Here is a 26,422-nt window from a genome sequence, read left to right on the forward strand (position 1 = left end):
CTTATAAAGTATGGGCCTAGAAGATGGTAAGACTTGGGCATACGTTCCAACTCTGCCACTTATAAACTGAGCCACCTTGCATCAATTGCTTTCTTGGCCTTGACTTTTCCATCTATGAAATGGGTTTATAATACCTATCTCACAGCACCATGGTGAGAATGAGGAAAGATCTGATGTGTAAGATGCCTGACACATAGAAAACACTCAGTAAATACTACCATCACCATTATCAATTATTGTTATTCTCCCCTCAAGAAACTGAGCCCAGAAAATAAGTATTTGGTCTTGGTGGAGTGAAGAGGGCAGGTGGGAGCCACTAGATTTGCCAGCACAGCATAGGACAGCCTGGTCAAGGACAGACAGGGCAGTGCTCCTGGTTCTCTTATGTCTTCCTTTCCTGCATACCTGCTAAGAAACTGTGTTGATTTGTCTCCACAGGCACAGGGAGGATTTGGATGGATGATGTCGCCTGCAAGGGCACAGAAGATACCATCTTCCGCTGCTCCTTCTCCAAATGGGGGGTGACAAACTGCGGACATGCTGAGGATGCTGGGGTGACATGCATCAGACACTGAACGTAGACACAGCCAAGGTCCGGGCCCTACTGACCAGCCTCCTTCCTCCATTCCTGGGGTGGGGGCATCGCTCGGGACTCCCCTGACGAAACCTCTGCCCCGCCCAGTCTGGCACCCCCCCCCCATCCCTGTCCCAGCACTGCCGTGGCTTGTTGTCATTCTCTTCCCGGACACCTGCTCCAAACTGTAACTGGGACCCACTGCCTGTTTCTCCCTTCCATCAGAGTTCCTGAATGTGGAGTCCTGGTCAACTGGATGGCCACTTTCCCCAGGCTTCTAAATACCATGCGTCAGGCCTCCATATCCACATACCCTTTGGTCTGTTAGTTGCGGGTGAATGCTGAAACTATGTTGGAGACAAGTGCCACAGTGGAGATGGGAGGGAGGTATAACAGATCATTCACTCTTCAGATAATTCCCAAACCTCAGTTCAGCCAGGAGTTTTGACATCTTCCTTCTCGGCAAGAGACAGTACTAAATGATTCATTTTTCCCTCTTTACGCTGCCTCTGCATCCTTCTGTTAGTTTGGGGAAGTGACAGCTGTAGGAATGAGAGGGAAATGCAAGTCACCTGCAGGAATTAATTTGGATTTGGAGAAGGGGAGTGAAACTAACTTTTATTGAGTGATCACTGTTTGTGCTACATAGTATCTTGGGTGCTAAATTTATTTATCCACTTTGCAGCATTTCCATAAGACATGTTAGCTTAGGTAAGGAAGACCTTACCGCCACTCACCAGGCCTATACGTCATAAAATTGAGAATGACTGAGACCGTTGTTTCCATCTGAACCTTAGTGTGTCTTTGCTAGGCTTGAGCAAGAAGCTCAGGTGCAAGATCTGTGTGCCTAGAAGGTTACATACTCCAAAACCGATGGAGTATGAGTACAAGGTCAGACATAACTGGCTTCTAGGACAACCGTCCACATTAAAGGGTAGATGGTTTGGAGGATGACATGGAGGTTGTTGGGGTTAAAGCAAGAACAACACTCAGTCATCTGGCAGTCAGAATTAAAGCCAAGTTTCCTGTGTCTCAGAGCTGTTTGGAGGTGATGATATTGAACCTTCCAGGCTTCTTTGGGTGTGCTCCTGTCATCAGGAGAACATGTGTCCTGATGGGTCCTAGAGGAGGAGTAGAGGGAAATGAGGATTCTTTATAATCTTCAGGGGGAAAAGGGGCCCTGGGCTTCTGCATACCCTCAATCTGCACCCCTCTCTTAGTGACAAGGGGATCATATTCTGCTTTTGACACAAGGGGGAGTTCAAACTGGGCCATCTATGTGTTCTAAGATTATGGTGGCAAGGAAACACAGGTCCACCTCCCTTGGGGGAGTCACAAACTGACAGTCAGGCCTGTCCTATCAGGTGAACATCCTCCTGCCTGGGGAAGGTGGCACCTGGGGCCCTCCAGGTGTGGGACCAACAAAATTCCTAGCTGACAACTAAACCAATATGTACAATTGGTTGTTCTTTGCTTACAATTATGCGTGTTATTCATTAATGTCCTAATGATCAGAGACTCTCCTTCTGACCAATTGCTGTGTTTACATAACTCGCATGTACTCATGCATTTTTTTCCCAGAGCCAATATATGTATGCATATATAAACATGGCACTGTTTACTGCATAGCTCAGCACATTGCAAAGTTTGTATTAACAAAATACTAAAGATGGAATAATGTCACATCGAGTGAAATAGATTCCCAAGTTGGTTCTGGCAAAAAAACCAGTTACCCCACCGATGAAGACCCACATGACATTCTTACTTCATCTTTTCATTTGGGAAAACTCAAGTCTCATTTTGCGTCAAATAAAAATGATGGTGATGAGTGTTTAAACCTTAAAATAAAAGTCTACTAGTTTACATACCTTAACTTAAGAGGACGTGGAAATCCCCATGGACCTGTATTTCAGGGACTAAAGGAAATTAGGCCTGGCCTAAAATACATCAGACCTTTTGTAAGAAAGAATTTCAATAAAGCTAAATGAGATGTCACTGACAAGATTTGCATCACATTTTTTTCTCATGAAAACCCAGTGAGCGTGGGGAGGACTGGTGAGAGCTGGATGGTGGGATCATTTCCCAGTGGGGATTGTTACAGAATGGACTTCTTATAAGAAGGTGCCTGAATACTTCTGGAGGACAATAAGCAACATGGACCAAGAACATGGTGGAACATAACGTCTCAAGCCTTGTTTAGTCACCTAAGGAAAGGTTCCCAAGCAACAGAATGGAAATTAAGGCTCAGAGTATAAGAGAATTGCTTTTGGAGTTCAGAAAGGAAAGAACATGTGTTTATTTTTTCACATCTCCAGAGTTTTTACTTAGAGATATGCTTCCATCTGGAGTTCTAGTCACAGGGAAGATCATCCTAATCAGGTACCAGGCCTGTAGAAGTCACTGAGCCTCATCACCTAATGAGAGGCAGCACCTCCCAGGTTCTGGACCTGAACAGTACATGGGGCTGGCCCAGGCCACTGCCTAGTCCTGGCCAAGCTCATAGCCAGCACGTCTCGGAATATCTATCTAATGGCCCCAATCTTGCTGTGGGCCATGTTAATTTGGTAAAGGAAGTCAACAGAGAAAAGTTGACTTTAGAAAATCCACAGACTGCCTGGTCAAGGCACATATGGGAGTTGATGCTTCCAGCTCCTCCCCCCTGTCTCTCTCTTCTCTCTCTCTCTCTCTCTCTCTCTCTCTCTCCCTCTCCCTCCCTCTCTCTCTCCTCTCTAAAATGAATAAATAAAATAAAAATTAAAAAAAAATAAATGAGTAAAAAAAAAAAAAGAAGAAGCCTGACCTGTGGTGGCGCAGTGGATAAAGCGTCGACTTGGAAATGGAAATGCTGAGGTCACCGGTTCAAAACCCTGGGCTTGCCTGGTCAAGGCACATATGGGAGTTGATGCTTCCAGCTCTTCCCCCCTGTCTCTCTCTTCTCTCTCTCTCTCTCTCTCCCTCTCTCTCTCCTCTCTAAAATGAATAAATAAAATAAAAATAAAAATAAATAAATGAGAAAATCCACAGAGGAGGCTTCCTGTTTTTCTTCTCTAGAAAGTCTGCTGATGCCCACCTCTAAATCATTGTGTTTTGCCGAGACCAGCTCAGCCGTGGGTGTGCTTGAAAGGAAGGCGCTGCAGGACTGAAGAAAAAACATACACAAGACACAACATACAGAGAAAGATGAGTACAGGAGACTCCCAACCTCTAGGATTGAGAGCCCAGATCACTGCAGCCTCATCGAATTTATTGGTCTCTTTGCTCATTAGGTAAATTAACAGAGCCTGGGTTCAGGTGCATAGAAGGGTAGTTAACTAATGTCTTTCAGGTATGTAAGGAAAGGCCATAGGGATCAGCTGTTTTCCTTTAAAAAGTCTTTTCTAGTGCTTGCAAGGGCAGCGTTCTGCCCCCGCAGGACCTGGTGTTCCAAAGTCCGCACAAAAGACTTGTCTCAGGACCACAGTCTAAACCCCAGCCATTTCCCACAGTGTTTATTGTTCTGTAAACAGCTGCCACTGAGAAGGGCAGCAGCCTCTCTTTTCCTGCCCTCTCTAATGTCTACAAGGCATTACTAACGTCCTAATCTCAAATGCCTTTGTGGCCTACGTGTGCTGTAGTTAAACCACCCACTTTGGTGGACTTGATTTAGGGGACAGTGTTAGAACTTTCTCTACCATGGGCACCCCTTATTTTTTTTCAGCCATATTGTTTTGTGACACATATTCTAACATTTTTATAAAATGTCAAATGTGCCTGACCAGGCGGTGGCGCAGTGGATAGAGTGTCAGACTGGGATGCAGAAGGACCCAGGTTCGAGACCTCAAGGTCACCAGCTTGAGTGCGGGCTCATCTGGTTTGAGCAAGAGCTCACCAGCTTGAGGCCAAGGTCGCTGGCTCCAGCAAGGGGTTACTCGGTCTGCTGAAGGCCCGCGGTCAAGGCACATATGAGAAAGCAATCAATGAACAACTTAAGGTGTCGCAATGCGCAACGAAAAACTGATAATTGATGCTTCTCATCTCTCTCCGTTTCTGTCTGTCTGTCCCTGTCTATCCCTTCTCTGCCTCTCTCTCTGTCTCTGTAAAAAAAAAAAAAATAAATAAAATTAAAAAAATTAATAAAATGTCAAATGTGTGATATTTTTTAACTAGCTCTCCCTTCAACCCTTCATAAAATACCCCTCTCTCTTTCCTCTTTTCCTCTCCTTCCCCTCCACCTTTAGCTTTTAGGAGCTGAGACAGGGTTCTGAGTGCTGGAGCTCTGTCATCTGTCCCTCTCTACCCCGCTTCAAGGAGGGCAGGCTGAGGAGCTTCTACGAAGGGCGTTCGGTCCCCAGGTCACTCTCCCACTCTGCAGGAGCTCTGGTAATGGTGTGCCCTCAGAAGCTGGTCTAGCAGCCTGTGGGGTTTACTCAGATTGGTGTTCAGCTGACAACTTACGGGAACCCCATGCGTCTTTCTGGAACTTTCTCTGTATAGCTCCCTACTTTCAGATACTGTGCCCTACAAGTTCCAGCCACTTGGGTCTCCCCTCTCTCCAATCTTTGTCTCCTCACCTTGGTGAGGTGGCCAGACTCTGGCCCTTCTCACTGCGCCACAGTTGTCCAGAAAGCCCAGCCAGAGTGGCCTCACCTCGTGTGGCTACCCTTTCTCAAGGATCATAGTACCATGCAACCTGTTGCCCAATGTCTAAAATCATGTCTCGAGTGTCTTGGACAATTTTCTGGTTGTCAGAAAACTGACAGAGGAAGGGTAATTCTGGTAAGTGTTTTCCAATGGCCTGAAGCAAAGTTTTTCCTGGGGGTATTTTCTGGTCAGACAAAATCACAGGACAGGAGTCTTCACTGTTAAAGCACAGCAGTACATGAGGACTTGGCAGAGGCTAGCTCTCGAAAGAGCATGTGTTTGTGAGGAGGGCCTTTCCCTTCACACCACGCCCCACCCGCTCAGAGCCCTCTCTAAGGTCAGCCCGAGCCTCCTGCTTGTTGTTTCTCCTCGGAACCAGCTGAGTTCAGCTAAGGATGAGCAGTGAGAAAATCATATCAGAAAAATACAAACAGCTTGAAAACAGCCACATCTTCAAAACAGAAGTCTTAGACCCTTCAATAACTACGTGACTGTGGTCACAGTGAGCTGGTCAACATGTCATGGCTCTGGGCCTGACCCGCTTCCCTCTGAGCCCACCTGTGTCCACGCCCTGGGTGTGTTCTCATTTCCCTCTAGTGTGTTCCTCACGGGGGAAAGACCACGCTGCTTCTGTCGCCTGCCAGGGCTCCAGTCACTGCGAGCACGCCCTGCTCTGAGGGACAGACCTCGTTCTTCTGCAGGTGACTGCAGTGAATCACCTTTCTATCCCTGTGGAAACACATGCACTACCCTTATAGGGCAACGGTTTTAACAAAATTCTTGCCCTCCCTCCATGTACATGGTAATTTAATAAATGATTATTGAGTGTGTATTCTCTGTAGGCCCTATATTGGCACAGGAGACATGGTGGTGGACCCGCCTGATTTTGTCCTTGTCCTCATGGAGCTAACCTTCTAGCTCTTATCTTTTTCACAGGCTTTTGGTGTGACATGAACCACACCAGAACAATGATATACAACAACATGAAATATATAGGTGAAAGTGACGGTGGACAATAGCTTCTTGCAGTTTCTTTTTGCCATGGCCAGATAGCTCAGTTGGTTAGAGCATTGTCCCAAAGCACAGAGGTTGCCGGTTCAATTCCGGTCAGGGCACAGACAGGAACACATGTTCCTGTCTCTATCTCTCTCTCTCCCTGCCTCTTTCTCTAATCAATAAAATAAAAATTTTTTAAAATATTTAAAAGAGCCAGATCTTTTTATTTAAAAAATAAATTATTTCAGGCACCATCTGTATTGCTAATGAGTTAGTGATAGCATAGGTGGCTCTGGTTTTATAAGTAATCAACAATAGAAAAGGGGGATGATCAGACACTGAGATTATAAGCTCATCATTCAAAACGGTACTAGTAACTCATGTGAAAATTATAGCAAACATCCCTTGAGCGTTTACTATGTGACAGGCTCTCTGGCTTTCACAGGAAAGAACTCCCTGAATCCTTACAACCAGTGACTCTGTCCTAATTATCCCAGTTCTTTGGGGTGGAGGGGAGATTCAGGCACTGAGAAGATCACACTGTAAATGGGAAAATTAGGACTTGAATTCAAGACATCTTAAACACTACACTCTATGTAACACAAGCAGTGATAATAAGAGAATTCTTAACGATCACCTCTGAGGAAGGTGGATACGAGATCATAGATTAATTACAAGGAGTACAAAATAGTTGAGCCCTTGGGTCCTGTTAATGTGCTTACAGAAATAAACAGCTCTACCTTCAGTTACCTACATTCAGATGACCCAATGCATCACCTATGGAGTGAGCCCATAGCAAGCTCTTACCCTAGGAACCCCCACACAGAATAATCACACTCCTCTGATCTCCAGGGGACACTCTGAAGGGGCTGAAGACCCTTCCTGGCCAATCCTGGAAGATCCCGGCTTTTTTTTTTACAGCATTTAAAGGAGTCAGGTAAAGGTAAAACCATGGAGCTCCTAGGATCTGTTCATCTGCTGCATCGTAAATGGAGGCCACCCACGATCTAAAATACTTTGGGGTTTTTTTTCCTTTTCCCATATTCCTCAGCACCTTTGGTCTTTCTGAAATTATTCTTAAAATCTTCTCTCTTAGCAAAAACTTTCAACACAAATCATTCTTAGTACAATTCTCCCCTCTCCAGAATCATTCGTATTTACTTGTTCTTGAATCACGAGTGTGATGAAGGAGGAAAGCATTTGGCATTTGGAGCTGTGTAACTTTATACAAAGAAGACTGTCAAGCAGGTCCTAACCCGACACGTACTCATCATAGCAAACAGAGTGACATTTCCTGAGCTGAGACAAAGAGCCATTTATTACTTATCCTAAAGTTATTTCCCAAGTTATCTAGTTATAATCAGACAAATATTTTATTCCTTCCATGTGTTTCTGAAACATAGTGATCCTTGAACCAAGAAAATCAGAAAGTGAAGCAACAGAAAGGACTATGTTTTGAGATCCTTCATGAGTAGTTTAGTCCTGAGCAGGAGAAGGCCAAGGGCAGGGGAGGGGTGTCATCTCCTCACTTACACAGGAGGGGTGTGCCAGAAGGAGGGGGTTCAGAGTGAGGTTGAGGGGGAGGGAGAGAGGTCATTTACTAGGAAAATCAAGACAGGGGTTGGCTTTATTAGAAACCAATAAGACCAACATTTTTTGGTGCTTTTATGAGGAATCAGAGTTTCAAGGCGGGGACCAGAAACTTCAGATTCTGTTATACAGTAACGCCTCGGTTTTCGTTGACTTCGGTTTTCGTCGGTTTCAGATTTCACCGATTGTTTTCTGACAAGTTATCCAGGAAAACCGAGGGATCACTGTATACACAAACCCAGAGAAAGGTGAGTGGAGTCAAGGACTTGTTACAAACAGTGAGAGCCCTCTTCTGCTGTCAACTTCTTATCTGCCATTCGGTAGTAGCTTGTGATGGCAAGATTTCCACTGTCTAAGAAACAAAGTTTGAGAAGGTTGTTGTATGGTTGATGAATATACTTAGTTGATCAATCTCCTTGGACACTGTGCCCTCATCTCGGGTCATCTCCCATCAGATGGCCAGTGACACTGCCTTAGGGTGGGCCTTTGTTGGAATGACCCTGCCAATGTAAAACCCAGAACCATTAATTTTCTATCCATTCTAATACATTCCAACCAGAAGTCTTTTTTTTTTTTTTTTTTAGCGAGAGAGACAGAGACAGAGACAAAGAGGAACAGCAGACAGGAAGGGAGAGAGATGAGAAGCATCAATTCTTTTTTGCAGCACCTTAGTTGTTCATTGATTGCTTTCTCATATGTGCCTTGACCTGGGGGGCTCCAGCAGAGCGAGTGACCCCTTGCTCAAGCCAGCGACCTTGGGCTCAAGCCAGCGACCATGGGGTCATGTCTATGATCCCACACTCAAGCCAGCGACCCCACACTCAAGCTGGTGAGCCCACGCTCAAGCTGGCGACCTTGGGGTTTCAAATCTGGGTCCTCTGTATCCCAGTCTGACGCTCTATCCACTGCACCCCGGCCTGGTCAGGCCAGAAGTTATTATTAAAACAGTTGTGCAATGATATTTGATATTTTACTAAAAAGAGTATCACAAAATGAGCAAGATTTGATGAAATGCCCAGCCAAATACTTACTACTCTGTGTGTGTTATAATGCCCATTCAAACTCTATCCTTTCACAAAAGCTGGATTAGAAGATTCTATTGTAATTCCTTACTTCTTTTAGGATCATGTATGTATATCCAGGGGTACCAGAACAGCTTGGAATTCAAAACCATTTGCTACTTTGCAATGGGGGACCTGTGTATCTGTGTCAGTTATTAAGTTGTTGTCTCTCAGCCCCAAACACATCCTGATACTCAACTTGTGATACTTTGTGATACTCTGAGCACTTCTGCTTTGGGCTCCCTGTTGGGCTCTGCCTGTAGGCAGCATTAGAGGGAGACTGTGAGGCTGAGGACAGAGAAGGGCTTGATCTTAACTATGCTGCTCACACAATGAGGGGATATTTTATTGCTTCATATTCATTTTGAAATATCCCCTAATTTTTGTGAGCAGTATATCTACTCCTCTCTGCTGTTGCAGAAATAATGTTTGTCCCTCTGTGAGCTTTTCTGTTTGCTTAAGATTTCTGTAAGCATCACCCCAGCAAGACGTCTTCCTGGATCATCTGAGGTGTCTTCCTGTAGCATCAGCTGGATCTAGTCTGCAATTTTCCCAGCACTGTGAACCAGCCTCATCACGTCCTCTCCAGCCAGCCCCCACTCAAGTTCTGCAGGGCCCCTCCTCTACATTTCTTCCCTTAGTTTTTCTTGGTTCTTTCAACAAAAGGGAATTGTAGTGGCTTCTTATAGTTGCTACCACCTTGATCTCGGAGCCTTCTCTTTTTTCCCTTCCAGTTACCTAGTTAACAGTATTTTGTATTGATTTTTTTTCTCAAATAACTACTATGGTTCTGCCTCTGGCTGAACCCTGACCAATACAGTGTCAAAACTTGTCCAGTGATCTCCAGGGACTCCCTCATTCAAAGATAGCCACCAAAGGTCACCATTTCTACTAGATCAAGTTATTTCTTTAGACACTTAAACAAATAAGCAAAAACATCAATAAGTCAGATTGGCTCTCCCCTCATTTAGAAACAAAGATAAGAAATAAAAATTCAGGGCCCTGGCCGGTTGGCTCAGTGGTAGAGCGTCGGCCTGGTGTGCAGAAGTCCCGGGTTTGATTCCCGGCCAGGGCACACAGGAGAAGCGCCCATCTGCTTCTCCACCCCTCCCCCTCTCCTTCCTCTCTGTCTCTCTCTTCCCCTCCCGCAGCTGAGGCTCCATTGGAGCAAAGATGGCCCGGGCGCTGGGGATGGCTCCTTGGCCTCTGCCCCAGTCGCTAGAGTGGCTCTGGTTGCAACAGAGCGACGCCCCGGAGGGGCAGAGCATCGCCCCCTGGTGGGCATGCTGGGTGGATCCGGCTGGGCGCATGCGGGAGTCTGTCTGACTGTCTCTCCCTGTTTCCAGCTTCAGAAAAATACAAAAAAAAAAAAAAGAAATAAAAATTCAGTAAGTACTTACAACAGAATCATAAGCCTTAAAACAAACTTCTGTAGGTAAGTTTTTCTATTTTATAGATAAGGAAGGTGACCCTCAGAAAAGATTGTTAGTAAGACAGAGTGACAGAGCTAGGAATTGGCAGCATGGAGACTGAAGCTCAGATCTAGACTCAGAGCAGCACCATATTGCCTCCACAGGCTGGATGGCCCGAATCCATTCCTTCTCGGAGTGAAGAGGATGAATTAATCCAAGCTGGGTACATGTGGTACAGCCCTAGAACGTGGGAAAGTGGGTATTAAAAATGAAGACAACAGCAATCTTTGCCTCCAGGAAGCTCTCAGTCTAGTGGGAAAGACAAGATGATGACAATGTGGTATTCATTAGTGCAACTGAGAACAGTGAAATAAATTGCCCCGGGGTAAGGGCTAACTTTTCTGTGGTTGGTGTTGTGGACAGTGACTGTGTACAAGCATCATTATAACTAGATCTTCTTTTGCAGTCAGTAATGGACTGTGCTATGAAATATCAAGAATGTGCAATGTGGATGAAAAGGAAAAAAAAATAGTAACGAAGGAAAGGGAACTATATTCACTGAATATCTTATACTTGCCAGACACTGCGCTAGGCATTTCCTTTATTCTGCCTTACTTAGTCCTCACAGCCATTCTAGGAGGAGTAAATTATTATTAGTCCCATTTTACAGATGTAAAAACTGAGGTTCAGAGGAGTTAAGTAACTCGCTAAGGGGTAGAGTTGGGATTTAAGCTCACATCTGTACTAAAGCCTATGATGTTTCTAACTCTCCATAAGATGAAATGAGAGATGGGAAGTTTATAAACACACCACCTTGTGCTGCATACTGCTGATGCTTATGCACTGTGTTTGTTATAAGGAAGGAGATAGGAATTCCTTAGGGTAAGAAAATTAGAAGCCCTGGCCAGGTAGCTCAGTTGATTAGAACATCGTTCTGATATGCCAATGTTGCAAGTTTGATCCCTGATCAGGGCACATAAAAGAAGTATCTAATAAATAAGTGTAACAACAAATGGATATTTCTCTCTTTCTCTCAAATCAATAAATAAGATTTTTAAAAAATCAGATTTATGCCGTCACTGACATTTGTGTTACCATGTTAGGCGGGAGGAAGCCCTATCCTGCTCTTCAGTACTTTCTAACAAATTGGATAATATCTACCTACCTATGGGTATGTCCCACTCTTACTGATAGCCTACCATGAACATACCCACAATCCAAATATAGTCATGTGCCACACAATGACATTTAGGTCAACAACTGAGACTGTGTATTCAACAGTGGTCCCCAAAGATTAAAATGGAGCTGAAAAATCTTCTCACCTAGTGATGTCATCACTGTCATAATGTCATATTGCAACACATGACTCACATGTTGTGGTGATGCTGATGTACAGAAATCTGTGCTGCCAGTCATAAAATTATAGCACATACAATTATGCTCAGTATATAATACTTGATAGTGAGAATATATTACTTCATTACTGGGTAAAGATTAAGTTACACTATACATTTATTGTTATTTCAGAGTATACTCTTCCTCCTTATTAAAAAAGTTCGCTGTAATGTATAACTAAATAAACAGAAAATTAAAATGTTTGCTGTAAAACAGTCTGCCTGTTATACCAGCATCAACTTCATACATCTCATGTTTACTGCATCTCTTGACTGCGTCATTTTCTCTTGGGCTTGTTTTAATCCCATGTTGTTTTGTTCATCATGGCCCCTACGCATCTAAAATTCACTGCTAATATTGCGAGAGGCCACATTGAGTGACTGACCTAGAAACAAAATTAAAAGTGATTAAGGACTACAAAGGTGGGAAATCAGTGATGGTCATTGCTCACCAGTCAGACGTGCCCCATTCCACCACAGCTACAATCTTGAAGAACAAGAACAAGGCAACAGAAGCTGTTAAGGAATTGGCCTCACTGAAAAGCAAGACTCACAAAAATTCAAGAAGGGTCTGTATCAGACATGGAGAAACTTCTAATGACCTAGACTGAAGACTAGACACAGGAGGGTATCCTTCTCAGCACGATGATGATCACAACTGAAGCAAAAATTTATTTGTGATGTTGAAAGAAAAGTCTGGACCAGACTACAGTGTTGAATTTACTGCTAGCTCTGGGTGGTTTAAATGATTCAAGAGTCATTGTTTATTACATATGTGAAAGCAAGTGATAAGTCTTCAAGTACTGATATGAAGGCAGAGGAAGAGTTTTTGAAATCTCTAGATAAGCTAAGCATGGAAAGAAATTACATGCCAGCCTGACCAGGCGGTGGCGCAGTGGATAGAGCATTGGACTGGGATGCAGAGGACCCAGGTTCGAGACCCCAAGGTCATCAGCTTGAGCAAGGGGTTACTCGGTCTGCTGTAGCCCCATGGTCAAGGCACATATGAAAAAGCAATCAATGAACAACTAAGGTGTCGCAATGAAAAACTAATGATTAATGCTTCTCATCTCTCTCCATTCCTGTCTGTCTGTCTCTATCTATCCCTCTCTCTGACTCTCTCTGTCTCTGTAAAAAAAAAAAAAGAAAGAAAGAAAGAAAAGAAATTACATGCCAGAGCTAATATTCAAGATAGATCAAGACTCTTATTCTGGAAACAAGATGCATGAAAGAACTTTCATCCATAAGGGGGCCAAGTAAAGCCAGGTTTCAAGCCTTTTAAGAACAGGAGAACAGATCTGGCTGGTTAGCTGAATTGGTTAGAGCGTCATTCCAATACACTAAGTTTGCGGGTTCAATCCCCAGTAAGGGCACATAAAAAAGTCAATCAAGGAGTGCCTGAGTGGGTGAAACAATAAGTCAGTGTTTCTCTCTCTCTCTCTCTCTCTCTCTCCTTCTCTTTCTAAAATCAATCAATTAATAAAAAATGAAGCCTAACCAGGTGGTGGAGCAGTGGATAGAGCATCGGACTGGAATGCAGAGGACCCAAGTTCGAGACCCTGAGATCGCCAGCTTGAGCGCGGGCTCATCTGGTTTGAGCAAAGCTCACTAGCTTGGACCCAAGGTCGCTGGCTTGAGCAAGGGGTTACCCAGTCTGCTTTAGCCCCACGGTCAAGGCATATATGAGAAAGCAATCAATGAACAACTGAGGTGTCACAACGAAAAACTGATGATTGATGCTTCTCATCTCTCTGCATTCCTGTCTGACTGTCCCTATTTATTCCCATCTCTGACTCTTTCTCTGTCTCTGTAAAAAAAAAATAATAATAATAAAATAAATAAATAAAGGAAAAAAATGAACAGGATAACCGTTTTTGATTGAGGGCAATGTTGCAGCTACAAATGGAAACCCTCTGTGATCTGGCAGAGTGAGAACCATAAGGCCTTCAAGCACGTCAGCAGGTACACACTGCCAGCATACTTCAGGGGCAATTGGAGGTTATTGGAGGTTATGAATGACCAGCTCCTCTCCTAAGATATCCCCCTGAATTGCTCTGCCAACAAAATGGAGAAGCACTATTTGGGGAATAATGTACCTTCTAAGATTTTGCTTATTGTTGCCTGACCAGGCGGTGGTGCAGTGGATAGAGCATTGGACTGCGATGTGGAGGACCCAGGTTTAAGACCCCAAGGTCGCCACCTTGAGTGCAGGCTCATCTGGTTTGAGAAAAGCTCACCAGCTTGGACCCAACGTCACTGGCTGGAGCAAGGGGTTACTCAGTCTGCTGAAGGCCCGTGGTCAAGGCACATATGAGAAAGCAATCAATGAACAACTGAGGTGTTGCAATGCGCAACGAAAAACTAATGATTGATGCTTCTCATCTCTCCTTTCCTGTCTGTCTGTCCCTGTCTATCCCTCTCTCTGACTCTTTCTCTGTCTCTGAAAAAAGAAAAAAAAGATTTTGCTTATTGTTGATAATGCTCTCAAACATCCTCCTCTCCTAGGGGATCTTTATCTCAATATCAAAGTTGTATTTTTCCCTCCAAACACCACCTGTTTGATTTAGCCAATGGAGCAAGGGGTTATAGCAGCTTTTAGGGCCTTCTACCTGAGGACGACCTTTGACTGGGCTACTGGTGCAACTGAGGAAGACAATGATGGAATTCTGGAAGAATTACAACACCTGTGGCTGCATCAGGAAACTTGCTTGGGTTTGGGGTGATATCCCCAAAGCATATATGAATGGCATCTAGAAGAAGACATGCAAGAGGTTTGTCCATGACTTCAAAGGATTTGCCAAGGATAAGGAGGTTGCAAAAATCAACAGGGCTGTGGTTGAGACGGCAACCAGTTTTTAGCCTGAGTATGGGTAAGGATGACACTGAGAGGCCCCTGGAGGTGGGTCCTGAGGAATGACTAATGAGTGATTGTTGGAATGGGACAGGAATGCATAGCAAGAGAAAAGGAAAGAAAAGGAAACTGCAGAAGAAGAGTAAAAAGAAAAACCCCAAGAAAATTCATGGTGAAGGGTTTAGCAGAAGCTTTTGCAAGCTTCTTAAAAAGTTTGAAAACATGAACCCTAACATTGAAAAATTTTCTTTAATAGAGAAATGTTTGTGGTACATTATCTGCTTCTAAGCAAATCTGTGATAAAAAAAAAAAAAAAAAGCAAGCCAAGCAAACCACCTATTCCTGGAAAGAGTGACGTCTCCTCAAGAAGAGCCTCAGGCAAGTCCTTCGGGGGGTGTTCCAGAAGGAGGCACTGTTGTCACCGGAGATGACAGCTCCATGTGTGTTGTCAGACCTGAAGACCTTCCTGTGGGACAAGATGTGCAGGTGGAAGACAGTGATATTGATGATCCTGGCCCAGTGTAGGCCTTGGTTCATGTGTTTGTTTGCATCTTAGTTTTTAAGGGAAAATTTTTTTATTTATTTATTGATTTTAGTGAGAGAGGAAAGGAGAGAGAGAGAGAGAGAGAGAGAGAGAGAGAGAGAAAGACAGATTTGTTCTGTATGTGCCATGACCAGGAATCAAACCTGCAACCTCTGTGCTTCCAGACAATGCTCTAACCAACTAGGCTATCTGGCCTGGGCAAGAAAAAAAATTTTTGAGTAAAAAAAATGTAATAGAGAAAGCTTATAAAATAAAGATATATAAAAAAGAAAATATTATTGTACAACTAAACAATGCATTTGTGTTTTAAACTAGTGTTGTTACAAAACGGTTGAAAAGTTTAAAAATTAAAGAGTTTATAAGTAAAAAGTTACAGTACACTATGGCTAATGTATCACTGAAGAAACAAACACCTTTATACAGTTAGAGTAGCCTGGGTGCCCCGTGTTTATAAAGCCTGCAGCGATGCACACGAACGTCCTCAGCCTGTGCATTCGCTCACCGCTCCCTGACTCACCCGCCGCAACTTCCGGGCCTGCAGACTCCACTCACGGTGAGTGCCCTACACACGTGTACCGTGTTTTATCTTTTATACGATATATTTACTGTACCTTTTCTATGTGTAGATATGTTCAGAGACACAAATACTTAGCATCGTGTTGCAATTGCCCACAGTATTCAGTACAGTAATGTGTTGTACAGGCTTACAGCCTAGGAACACTAGGCTACCCCACAGAGGCCAGGTGTGCAGCGGGCTATACCACCTAGGTGTGTGCAAGTGCACTTCATATTGTTTGAACAATGACGGAATCGCCTAATGATGCCTTTCTCAGGACACAAACCCTTCGTTAAATGGCACGCGACTGTCTTCCCTCTTCCTGTTAGGCTCTCTTTTGGTTTACACAGAATCCAACTCAGATGAGCATCCAGAAGCCCCCTCTTTTTAGGTCTGCTTCTTTTCTCTTTGTCCAACCTCCAGGGTCCCAGCTCTGCAGGAAATGCCCGTACAATACCAACAAATCTGCTATTTCTCCTGATAGCCTCTCAAGCATAACATCAGTGTGATGCCTTCTGATCCCCTCCTCTCCAGAAGGGAGAATAAGGAATGAAGGGGGTGCAGTTACTGAGAACCCCATCCTTCCATAGAAACATTTCCGAATCATGGCCTGCCTTTAAGTTTATGATTTTGTACAATGACAGGAAGTAACGCATTTCAATGTTTATGGAGCCCTTTCCTTACACCAGGCGTACTGCCAGGTGCTGCAGACACAAGTTAAAAAAGACAGTCTGTTCAAGCCACAGAGGATTGCCAAGAAGAGACACACTCAAACTGTTGTGCAAGCCACTCACTACCTGGTCTCATCAGCTGTAGCCCAACTAGAAGAGCCAGTGAGAGTCCACAGTCACGTGGTAGAGACTCCCCTGCATTTGTATTAAGGGTTGTGGGGGGTGTTCATCTTAGGAGCAATGGGAAGTAAGCAATATTAGCATCTCTGGACACAGTCCCTGCCCTCGAGATGCTCTCAATGTAATAGAAAGATGGACAATGAAATTGGCAATAACAGAGTTTGCTAAATGCAATGGCCAAGTTAAGCATGGGTGTTACAAAAGCACTGAGGAGGCACATCTCCCTCAGACGAAGCGGTGAGAGAAAGTTTTCTGAGACTCTAACTCCTCAGATGAATCTGAAGGGAGAACTCAAACAGCTATATCAGAAGGGCAAAAACTAAAACTGTGGAGGGTTTTAGTTCCAAGTGTGAATACAAGAACTTCTGTGCACTGCAGGCACAAGTGGTGATACAGCTATTCTGATGAACATTCTGGCAGGATTTAGTACAATTTAATTTGGTTAACCCTGTGACCAAGCAATGCCACTCTTAAAAATGCATGTCAGCCCTGGCAGGATGGCTCAGTTGGTTAGAGAATTATCCCAATGCACAGAGGTTTCTGGTTCGATCCCTGGTAAAGGCACCTACAGAAACAGACTGATGTTTCTGTCTGTCTCTGTCTTCTTTCCTTTCTCTCTAAAATCAATAAAAAAAATTTTTTTAAAAGAATGCATGTCAGAGAAATGTATGTCAAAGAATAAGATAAGTAAAATGTACTGGGTGCATACTTTAAAATATCATATAAAGGAAATAATAAAATATGTTTATGTGTGTATGTAAATATATATACACATATATACATGCATGCATACATAGAACAACATGAAAAAAACTCAAAATAGTATTAAATAAAAAAAAGTACAAAATGAAAATTACAATACTTTTGCCTCCAACCAAGATGTTCAGACATGAGAAAATAATGATCAATATTGTCTTTGACATATACATCTCTTTGAAAGACAGTGAACTGGAGTTGGGGGGGTTATAAAGAATAAAGGGGGCCAAATATATGATGGAAGATGATTTGAATATAGGCAGTGGGCACACAATGCAATATACAGATCATGTATTATAGAAATGTATACTTGAAACTTATATAATCTTATTAACCAATGTCACCCCAATAAGTTTAATAAAAAAGATAATGAACTATTCAAAATGATAACAATGCCTTGTGTTGGAAAAAATATGAAGCAAAGGAACCTTTACACATTGTTGGTGGGAATATAAAGGATAAAATCACTTTGAAAAACAGTCTGGTAGTTTCTTTAAAAAGTTAAGTACTTTTTAAGTATTTAAAAATACATTTTATATAAGTATTTATATATTTTTAATTTATATGTTTTATATAAGCATTTTAATACCTACTATACTACACAGACATTTCAATTCTAGATATTTACCTAAGAGAAATATCAATAAAAGCACATGTTTATACAAAGACTTATATACAAATGCTCATGGTGGTTTTATTTGTAATGCACAAACTTTGAAACAACCTACATGCCCACCAACAGATGAATGGATAGAAAATTTGTGTTTTATCCATAGAATGAATGTAACTGTGGATAAACAAAACCAAAAATTGGAAATTTAAAAAGACAAATAATATTGACAGATCTGAAACAAAATTGATCAAGAAGAAAAAGACAAAAAGTGTTAGGAATGTAAATGACAAAGCGGAGATGTTGCAGGGTCTAAAAGAAAAATAAGAGAATATTATAAATAACTTTATGCCAATGTATTTTTTAAAACATAAATAACATTTAAATAACAGTTGAACTGAGGCGAGAGGGTCCCTAAGGTCCCATTCCTCTCTCTGCAGTGTGGACAGCTTCAAAATATGCTTCGTAGCCCATTTCTCTGCCCTCTCCTGGGTAACAGACCAAGGAGCTTAAGGGAACACAAAGGGCAGGAGAGAAAAGTAGACATCAAGTAAATGGAGGAAAAAAAGCTTTACATAGTATTTCCCTCCTCTTCAGTAAGATCACTGTTGGCTCTCTGGTGACATCTGCAGGCTAATGAGAGACTGAATGGGAAATGAAAGCCTTAGGGGAACCTATGGCTTGCGAGCCAGATGTGGCTCTTTTGATGGCTGCGTCTGGCTCGCAGACAAATCTTTAATAAAAAAAAAAATAACTTTAAAAATATAAAACATTCTCATGTATTACAATCCATTCATTTCCTACCACTCATGTTCATGGTTGCAGGTGGCTGGAGACAATCCTCTGGGACAACACCAAATTTTTATTGGATAATGCATAAGTACACGGGTTGTTATGAGGTCAGGAAGTAAACTTCCCTCCTTTTAATCAGGTAGTCAGCTAGCTAATTGCAGAAACTCTTTTGACGAAGAAGATGGCTAAAAGGAAAAAAGATGAGTATCGTACTTTTCAGCAGGAATGGACAGAGGAATTCGCCTTTGTGGAGAGAGCAGGTTCTGCAGTATGTCTAATATGCAATGATAAAATTACATGGATGAAATGGTCAAATATAAAGCGGCACTTCAACACACAACATACTACATTTGCATCGAAATATCCAGTGGGGGACAGCAGGAAGAAAGCATGTCAAGAGTTACTGTGCAGAGTGCAAGCTAGTCAGCAGCAGCTCCGTGTTTGTACCCAACAAGGTGACTGGAATTAGGATAGCTTTGCTGGGGCTTTAGGATTGTGAGAAATGGAAAGCCATTCACAGATGTGGAGTATGCCAAAACATTCATGCTTGATGTTGCCAATGAACTTTTGGATGACTTTTCGGATAAAGACAAGATAATCAAACAAATAAAAGACATGCCTCTGTCAGCAAGAACTGTTCACGATCGTACCATCATTTGATGGCAAATCATTGAGGCAACACAAGTGAAGGACATAAATGCAGCACCATTCTTTTCTCTCGCTTTGGATGAGTCAACAGATGTAAGCCATTTATCCCAGTTCAGCGTGATTGTAAGGTATCCTGTTGATGACACACTATGTGAGGAAAGTCTTGCTGTTATGCCTATGAAAGAGACAACAAGAGGGGAGGATTTATTCAAGTCTTTTACTGAGTTCGCTAAAGAAAAAAATCTACCGATGGATAAACTTATTTCAGTGTGTACTGATGGTGCTCCGTGCATGGTGGGGAAAAACAGGATTCGTAGTGCTTCTTTGTGAACATGAAAAGAGACCCATCCTAAGTTTTCACTGCATTCTACATCAGGAGGCGCTTTGTGCTCAGATGTGTGGTGAGCAGCTTGGTGAGGGGATGTCGCTGGTTATTCAGGCGGTCAACTTTATTGTTGCCCGAGCTTTAAATGATTGCCAGTTTAAAACACTGCTGGATGAAGTTGGGAATAATTATCCTGGTCTGCTTCTGCACAGCCATGTGTGTTGGTTGTCAAGAGGGAAGGTGCTCAGCTGTTTTGTGGCTTGTCTGAGCGAAATCCGGACTTTTCTTGAAATGGAAAATGTCGAGCATCCTGAGTTAGCTAACACTGAGTGGCTCCTGAAGTTCTACTATTTTGTGGACATGACTGAACATCTGAACCAGCTCAATGTGAAAATACAAGGCATTGGAAATACAGTCTTATCCCTTCAACAAGCAGTGTTTGCATTTGAAAACAAGCTGGAACTCTTCACCGCCAACACTGAAACAGGTCGTTTACTACACTTTTAAAAACTGGGAGAGTTTAAAGATGCAAGCACAGCAAGTGACCCTGCTCAACATCTTGATCTCCAGCAGCTAGTGGGCTTCACATCTAATCTCCTGCAGTCATTCAAAGTGCACTTTGAAGAATTTCGTGAGTACACTCGTCTTTTTTTAAGTTCATCATCCATCTACACGCATGTGCAGTGAATAGCGCCGACCTGAGTTACATCCCCAGTGTCTCTGTCAGAGATTTTGAGCTACGAGCTGCTGACCTTCTGAAGGCCTCAGACATGTGGGTGAATAAGCTCAAGTCACTGAATGAAGATTTGGAAAGACTTGCATGACAGCAAGCAGAGTTGGCGAGCAAACACAAGTGGGGAGAAGTGAAAAAACTTCAACTCGCGGACCAGCTGACTGTCAAAACTTGGAATGCGCTTCCCGTTACATACCACACACTGCAGCATGTGAGTATTGCTGTACTGACAATGTTTGGCTCTACGTATGCATGTGAGCAGTCCTTCTCACATCTAAAGAACATTAAGAACAACCTACAATCACATTTAACGGATGGAAGTCTCAACGCTTGCATGAAGTCTCAACCTACTTCACCACATATCAACCAGACTACAAAGCCATCAGCAAAACCATGCAGCACCAGAAGTCACATTAATGGTAAGAAGTACTTTATTCATCATTGGTTAGCAACAGCATAACAACATTATTAAAAATAATTCAGAGACTTATTGTACTTTAAAAGTGTTGGTCTTACATAAAATGCACACATTTACTTGTATTTAGTGTTAAACATATTGTATGGCTCTCACAGAATTACATTTTAAAACATGTGGTGTTCATGGCTCTCTCAGCCAAAAAGGTTCCCGTCCCCTGCCCTAGGGAAAGAGCAAAATGTCTAGGGCCAAAATCAACTAGATTTCTGAAGCCAGCTATAAGGTGCAGATGTATCACCTGGAGATTTCATTCAAATGCAGCTTTCCATTCAGTAGGTCTGCAGTAGGACCCAGGATTCTGCAGGTGTGTCCCAGCTGACACTGCAAATCTGTTCATGACTACTTGCTAAGTAGCAAGGCTGTAGGGGACTTTCAGAGTAGGAAATGTTGGAGGTGGAAAGAATGTTAGAAGTCATCTTGTTCAACCGCCTTATTCTATAGGTGAGAAAGATGAAAACGGAAAGAGAAAGCAGGAACCACCACAAATGTCAGTAATGTAAGATGTTTCATTTATCTAAACCTGGCTTTTTTATATGTGAGCTCAGAAAGGCTTTCCACCTCTAATGCTTAATGACAATATCACTTGCTCAAGGCCTCAGTGCTCAGATACAACAGCACTGGTCTAGCTTAGTCTCCTCTGATGAACTCAAGAGATCAGGTTGGATGGCAGAGATCACCAAACACTTTGAAAATGGCTGTTTTCTACAATAAATGTATTTTTTTTTCTGTTTCTCCTTAATATGCTGCTGGCTTGAGAAGTAACCAGTTCTAGATTAAGTTAGAAGATGCTCCTGGTTTCCAAATGAAATCGATATTTCCCAGGGGGAAAGAGTCTAGTCCAGAGCACTGAAGGGGAGTCAAGGTCAGAAACACCATAGGTTCCTTCAACTATCACCTCTGGCTGCAATTAAAAAAAAAAAAAAGGCCAACTCCCAACACAGTGAGCACATCATCCACCAGGTGACATCAGGGTTGCCCCAGGCTTGACCCTTCCTTTCCCCAGAGTGCCCACTTCCTACGGTTCTGTAGAAAGGCACCCTCCCCCATGCTACGATTGCTCCCTGTACCGAAGCTATGGGGGAAACAAACAGGCCTACTGATTTTTAATTCAAGGACATTTAGAGACAATTTCAGCTAACTCTCAACTATATTAGGTATAATTGGCCTGAGATTTGGAATGAGTTACCTTGAAAAAACAGCTGACACTGTACTTTATAATCCAGGGCCTTAGAATGAATTAGTCCCTCCAAACCACAATTAATTGGCAGAATATGGAAATAAGCCCTGACTCATGGAATTCATTACCATTTAAAGCAATGGTTAAGCTATATGCAGTTAGAATTGCAGACATTGACACTAGTATGCATGCTCTGGCATGGGGTAGTGGAAAATTCCCTGAACTGGGAAGCAAAAGATAAGGGCTTATCCCTGAGTCCGCTTCTTATAACAAGTGTGTCCTTGGGCAAGCTTCTCAGCCTTTCTGGGACTCAAATTCCTACATTTGTTAGACAAAGAAACTGCATGAGAGGATTTCTCAGTTCCCTTCCAGCTCCAAATTTAAGACTGTAAAGCCAGTGGCCATGGCCACCATCACAGCCACCTAGCTGGCCCATGCAGGTTCGCATTTGATTCGGACAGACGGTAATGGAACAATGGAACCAAGAACTGGTGGGCCATTAGCTTTCATCCTAGCTCGCACCCAGCAGGTGAGAAATACACACAGTGGGAAAACACTTCCCTTTCCATTCAGGGCTCCCAAAGCCACTGACTTATCCAAGTATTTCTAGAATCAAAGGTTTTTACCTCACCAGCTTTATTCACCTCTGTTCCTCATCTCCTTCTCTCTGCTCAAACTCTGCACAAACTGGCTTCTCCTTCAGCACTCCACCATTTTGGCTGCTTCTCCTGGTCTCCTCCATGTGGCCTTTCTCTGCTCTCCTCTCTAATGCTAATCTCAGGAACCGAGATAGAGCAAGCTCCCAGTCTGCCCCATTTTATAGTGTAGAAATCAAAACCTTTAATCCAATATACAAACAAGGAAGTCTCTGATACAAAGTCACTTAGGGTGGGAAAGGTTTAGTCTTAAAACTAAGCCTTAGGGCAGGGGTCCCCAAACAACGGCCCGCGGGCCGCATGTGGCCCCCTGAGACCATTTATCCGGCCCCCGCCGCACTTCCGGAAGGGGCACCTCTTTCATTGGTGGTCAGTGAGAGGAGCATAGTTCCCATTGAAATACTATACTGGTCAGTTTGTTGATTTAAATTTACTTGTTCTTTATTTTTGTTGGGCAGATAAAATGTATTATGCTCACTTTGTTAAAAGATAACGCTGCCCACGTGGAGGCCGTTGCCCAGGTGATATTAATGTGTGTTGGGGGGCAGGCAGGATCGTTGTAGCCTGGGGCTTGGTTTTGGGATTAAGCCTTTCCCACCCTTTTTGATGTGGGGTGGTACAATCCAATCATGCCTCAGAGAAGTGACTTTGTATTAGAGACTTCCCTATTTTGTATATTGGATTAAAAGGTTTGAATCTACACTATAAAATGGGGGCAGAACGAGAGTTTGCTCTCTTGGTTCCTGGGATGATTGGCATGAGAGAGCAGAGGGAGCAGAGCAGAGAGCAGAAGGAGGCCACGTGGAGGAGGCCAGGAGAAGCAGCCAAGATGGCGGAGTGCTGAGTGAGAAGAGAGTTGGTGCAGAGTTTGTGTGGGGAGAAGGAAGGAGATGGGGAACAGAGGTGAATAAGGCTGGTGAGCTAGAAACCTTTGATTCTAGCAAACTCGGATAAGTCAGTAGCTTTGTGAGCACTGAATGTGAGTGGGTTTTGGAGCCCAGTGTATGTTTTTACTTGCCCGCCGGGTGCAAGCTAGGATTAAAGACTATGGCCCACCAGTTTGTGGCTCCGTTGTTTCTTTACCGACTGTCCGAATACAATGCGAACCTGCATGAGCCGGGCTGCTGTGATAGTGGCCCTGGCTTCTGGCTTTACAATTTTAAATATTGTATTTGTTCCCATTTTGTTTTTTTACTTTAAAATAAGATATGTGCAGTGTGCATAGGGATTTGTTCATAGTTTTTTTATAGTCTGGCCCTCCAACGGTCTGAGGGACAGTGAACTGGCCCCCTGGGTAAAAAGTTTGGGGACCCCTGCCTTAGGGTATAACAACCCTGCCTGCTTACAGCCTGTCCCCCACATCCAATGCAAACTATAAGCGAGCAAACCTATAAATCATATTTACAAACTTATTTGACCAATAAAGACCTTTTTTTAACATAATAAATGTTTTTATTTTTAAAAAGTGAATTGTACATTTTTCATTCAAAAGGTGAGATTCTAGTCTGTGTTTTTTAAAAAATAAATACACGTGCTAATACTAGCCTCAGAGAAAATTCACAATTCCTACAGAAGAAAAATGTTGTTAGTTGGTGGTCTCTTGTACCTTAATGTCATTCGTACACAGGAGTGTCTGTGCAGCTTGGGGACTGTATACACCGCTTCGTGTTTGTCATCTGGGTTCTCAATCACATCCAGTGTTGTTTCTTCGGCAAGTACCACTATGTTTGGCACATTGCAGGGTCTCATAAATATAGCGTAAGTGAATGGAAAGAGTCAAGGAATAATTAAGAAATTCTAAAATTCTAGCAAGGCTTAAGAACATACTGTAATTTCTTTGGTTCTACTTGTAGTTACTATCCTATTTTCTCTTTAAAGCCAGATCTCAAGAGCTGACCTACTGACTCTATTTCCTCACTTTCCACGCCCTCCTCAGCATGCTACACTCTGACTTCTACCCCTTTAGGGAGGCTGAAATGTCTCAAGCTTACCAGTGACTTGTGCATTAGCATGATAATGGGAAATATGTATATGTGGTGTCAGTCCCTGCTTCCTGGGACAGAGCTCCTAAAACCCTTGTAATTTTCTAAGTGAGAGGGGTGAGAAGGGTCATCTTTTGGAACTCATAATAAGTCCCTTTCAACCATACCTCAGTTCATGCAAATGAAGGTGACTCTTGGAGGATAGTTACCAGAGGGACCAACCATTTAACTGGTTGGCAAACTGCAGCTCGTGAGCCACATACAGCTCTTTAGCTCCTTGAGTGTGGCTCTTCCACAAAATACCACATGCAGGCACTACTTCAATAAGGAATGTACCTACCAATATAGTTTAAGTTTAAAAAATTTGGCTCTCAAAAGAAATTTCAATCGTTGTACTGTTGATATTTGGCTCTGTTGACTAATGAGTTTGCCGACCTTTTAGCATCACTCTGATCTCTGGGGAAGGCAGAGGTAATAGAGATTTATTTAACCAGCAATGGTTAATATTGTATTCCCCATGTATAAGATGCTCCCATGTATAAGATGCACTGTTGGTCAAATAAGTTTGTAAATATGATATATATGTTTTTTCACTTATGGTTTGCATTGGGTGTGGGGGGATAGGCTGTAAGCAGGCATGGTTGTTATAGACTAAGGCTTAGTTTTAAGACTAAGCTTTTCCCCACATCCTTGACTGTTGCATGATAGGGGGTGGTGCACTCTCATGAGGAATACCATTATGCCTCAGATAAGTGACTTTGTATCAGAGATTTCTTTGTTTGTATATTGGATTAAAGGTTTTGATTTCTACACTATAAAATGGGGCAGAGGAGCCAATGCTAGAGGAGAGCAGAGAAAGGCCACATGGAGGAGAGGAGAAGCAGCCAAGATGGTGAAGTGCTGAAGGAGAAGCCAGTTTGTGCAGAATTTGTTCGGGGAGAAGGAGATGAGGAACAGAGGTGAATAAGGCTGGTGAGATAGAAACCTTTGATTCTAGGAAAACTTGGATAAGTCAGTGGCTTTGGGAGCCCTGAATGGAAAGGAAAGTGTTTTCCTACTGTGTGTTTTTCTTGCCCGCTAGGTGCAAGCTAGGATAAAGATGATGGTCCATCAATTCTTGGCTCCATTGTTTCATTGCCGTCTGTCTGAATCAAGTATGTATCTGCATGGGCCAGGTGGCTGTGATAGTGGCCATGGCTACTGGCTTTACATACACCCTAATTTTGGTGCCTGAAATTTGAAAAAAGTGTACTGCATAGAGTTATTAAACTCAAGGGTTTTTTTTGTTTTTGTTTGTGTGTGTGTGTGTGTGTGTGTGTGTGTGTGTGGCAGAGACAGAGAGAGTTAGAGAGAGGGACAGATAGGGACAGACAGACAGGAAAGGAGAGAGAGGAGAAACATGAATTCTTTTTTTTTTTTTAATAATTTTATTTTTAATGGGGCAACATCAATAAATCAGGATACATATATTCAAAGATAACAACTCCAGGTTATCTTGTCGTTCACTTATGTTGCATACCCATCACCCAAAGTCAGATTGTCCTCTGTCACCTTCTATCTAGTTTTCTTTGTGCCCCTCCCCCTCCCCCTCCCCCTCTCCCTCTCCCCCCGCCCCCCATAACCACCACACTCTTATCAATGTCTCTTAGTTTCACTTTTAAGTCCCACCTACGTATGGAATAATGCAGTTCCTGGTTTTTTCTGATTTACTTATTTCACTTTGTATAATGTTATCAAGATCCCACCATTTTGCTGTAAATGATCCGATGTCATCATTTATTATGGCTGAGTAGTATTCCATAGTGTATATGTGCCACAT

The 26,422-nt window shown here is 42.9% G+C and overlaps 1 protein-coding gene across 1 annotated transcript in view; it reads left to right on the top strand.

Annotated features, from left to right (window-relative positions):
• Nucleotides 1-2,576, top strand: part of SCARA5 (scavenger receptor class A member 5) — a 107,826-nt gene extending 105,250 nt beyond the window's left edge. The window contains exon 9 of the mRNA XM_066388555.1: nt 439-2,576. Within this exon, the coding sequence (XP_066244652.1) occupies nt 439-575 (137 nt within the window). The 3' untranslated portion in view covers nt 576-2,576. The remainder of the gene's footprint in view (nt 1-438) is intronic.
• The last annotated feature ends 23,846 nt before the right edge of the window (nt 2,577-26,422 follow it).

The sequence above is a fragment of the Saccopteryx leptura genome, chromosome 1 (assembly GCF_036850995.1).
Source record: "Saccopteryx leptura isolate mSacLep1 chromosome 1, mSacLep1_pri_phased_curated, whole genome shotgun sequence".
NCBI classification, from domain to species: Eukaryota; Metazoa; Chordata; class Mammalia; order Chiroptera; family Emballonuridae; genus Saccopteryx; species Saccopteryx leptura.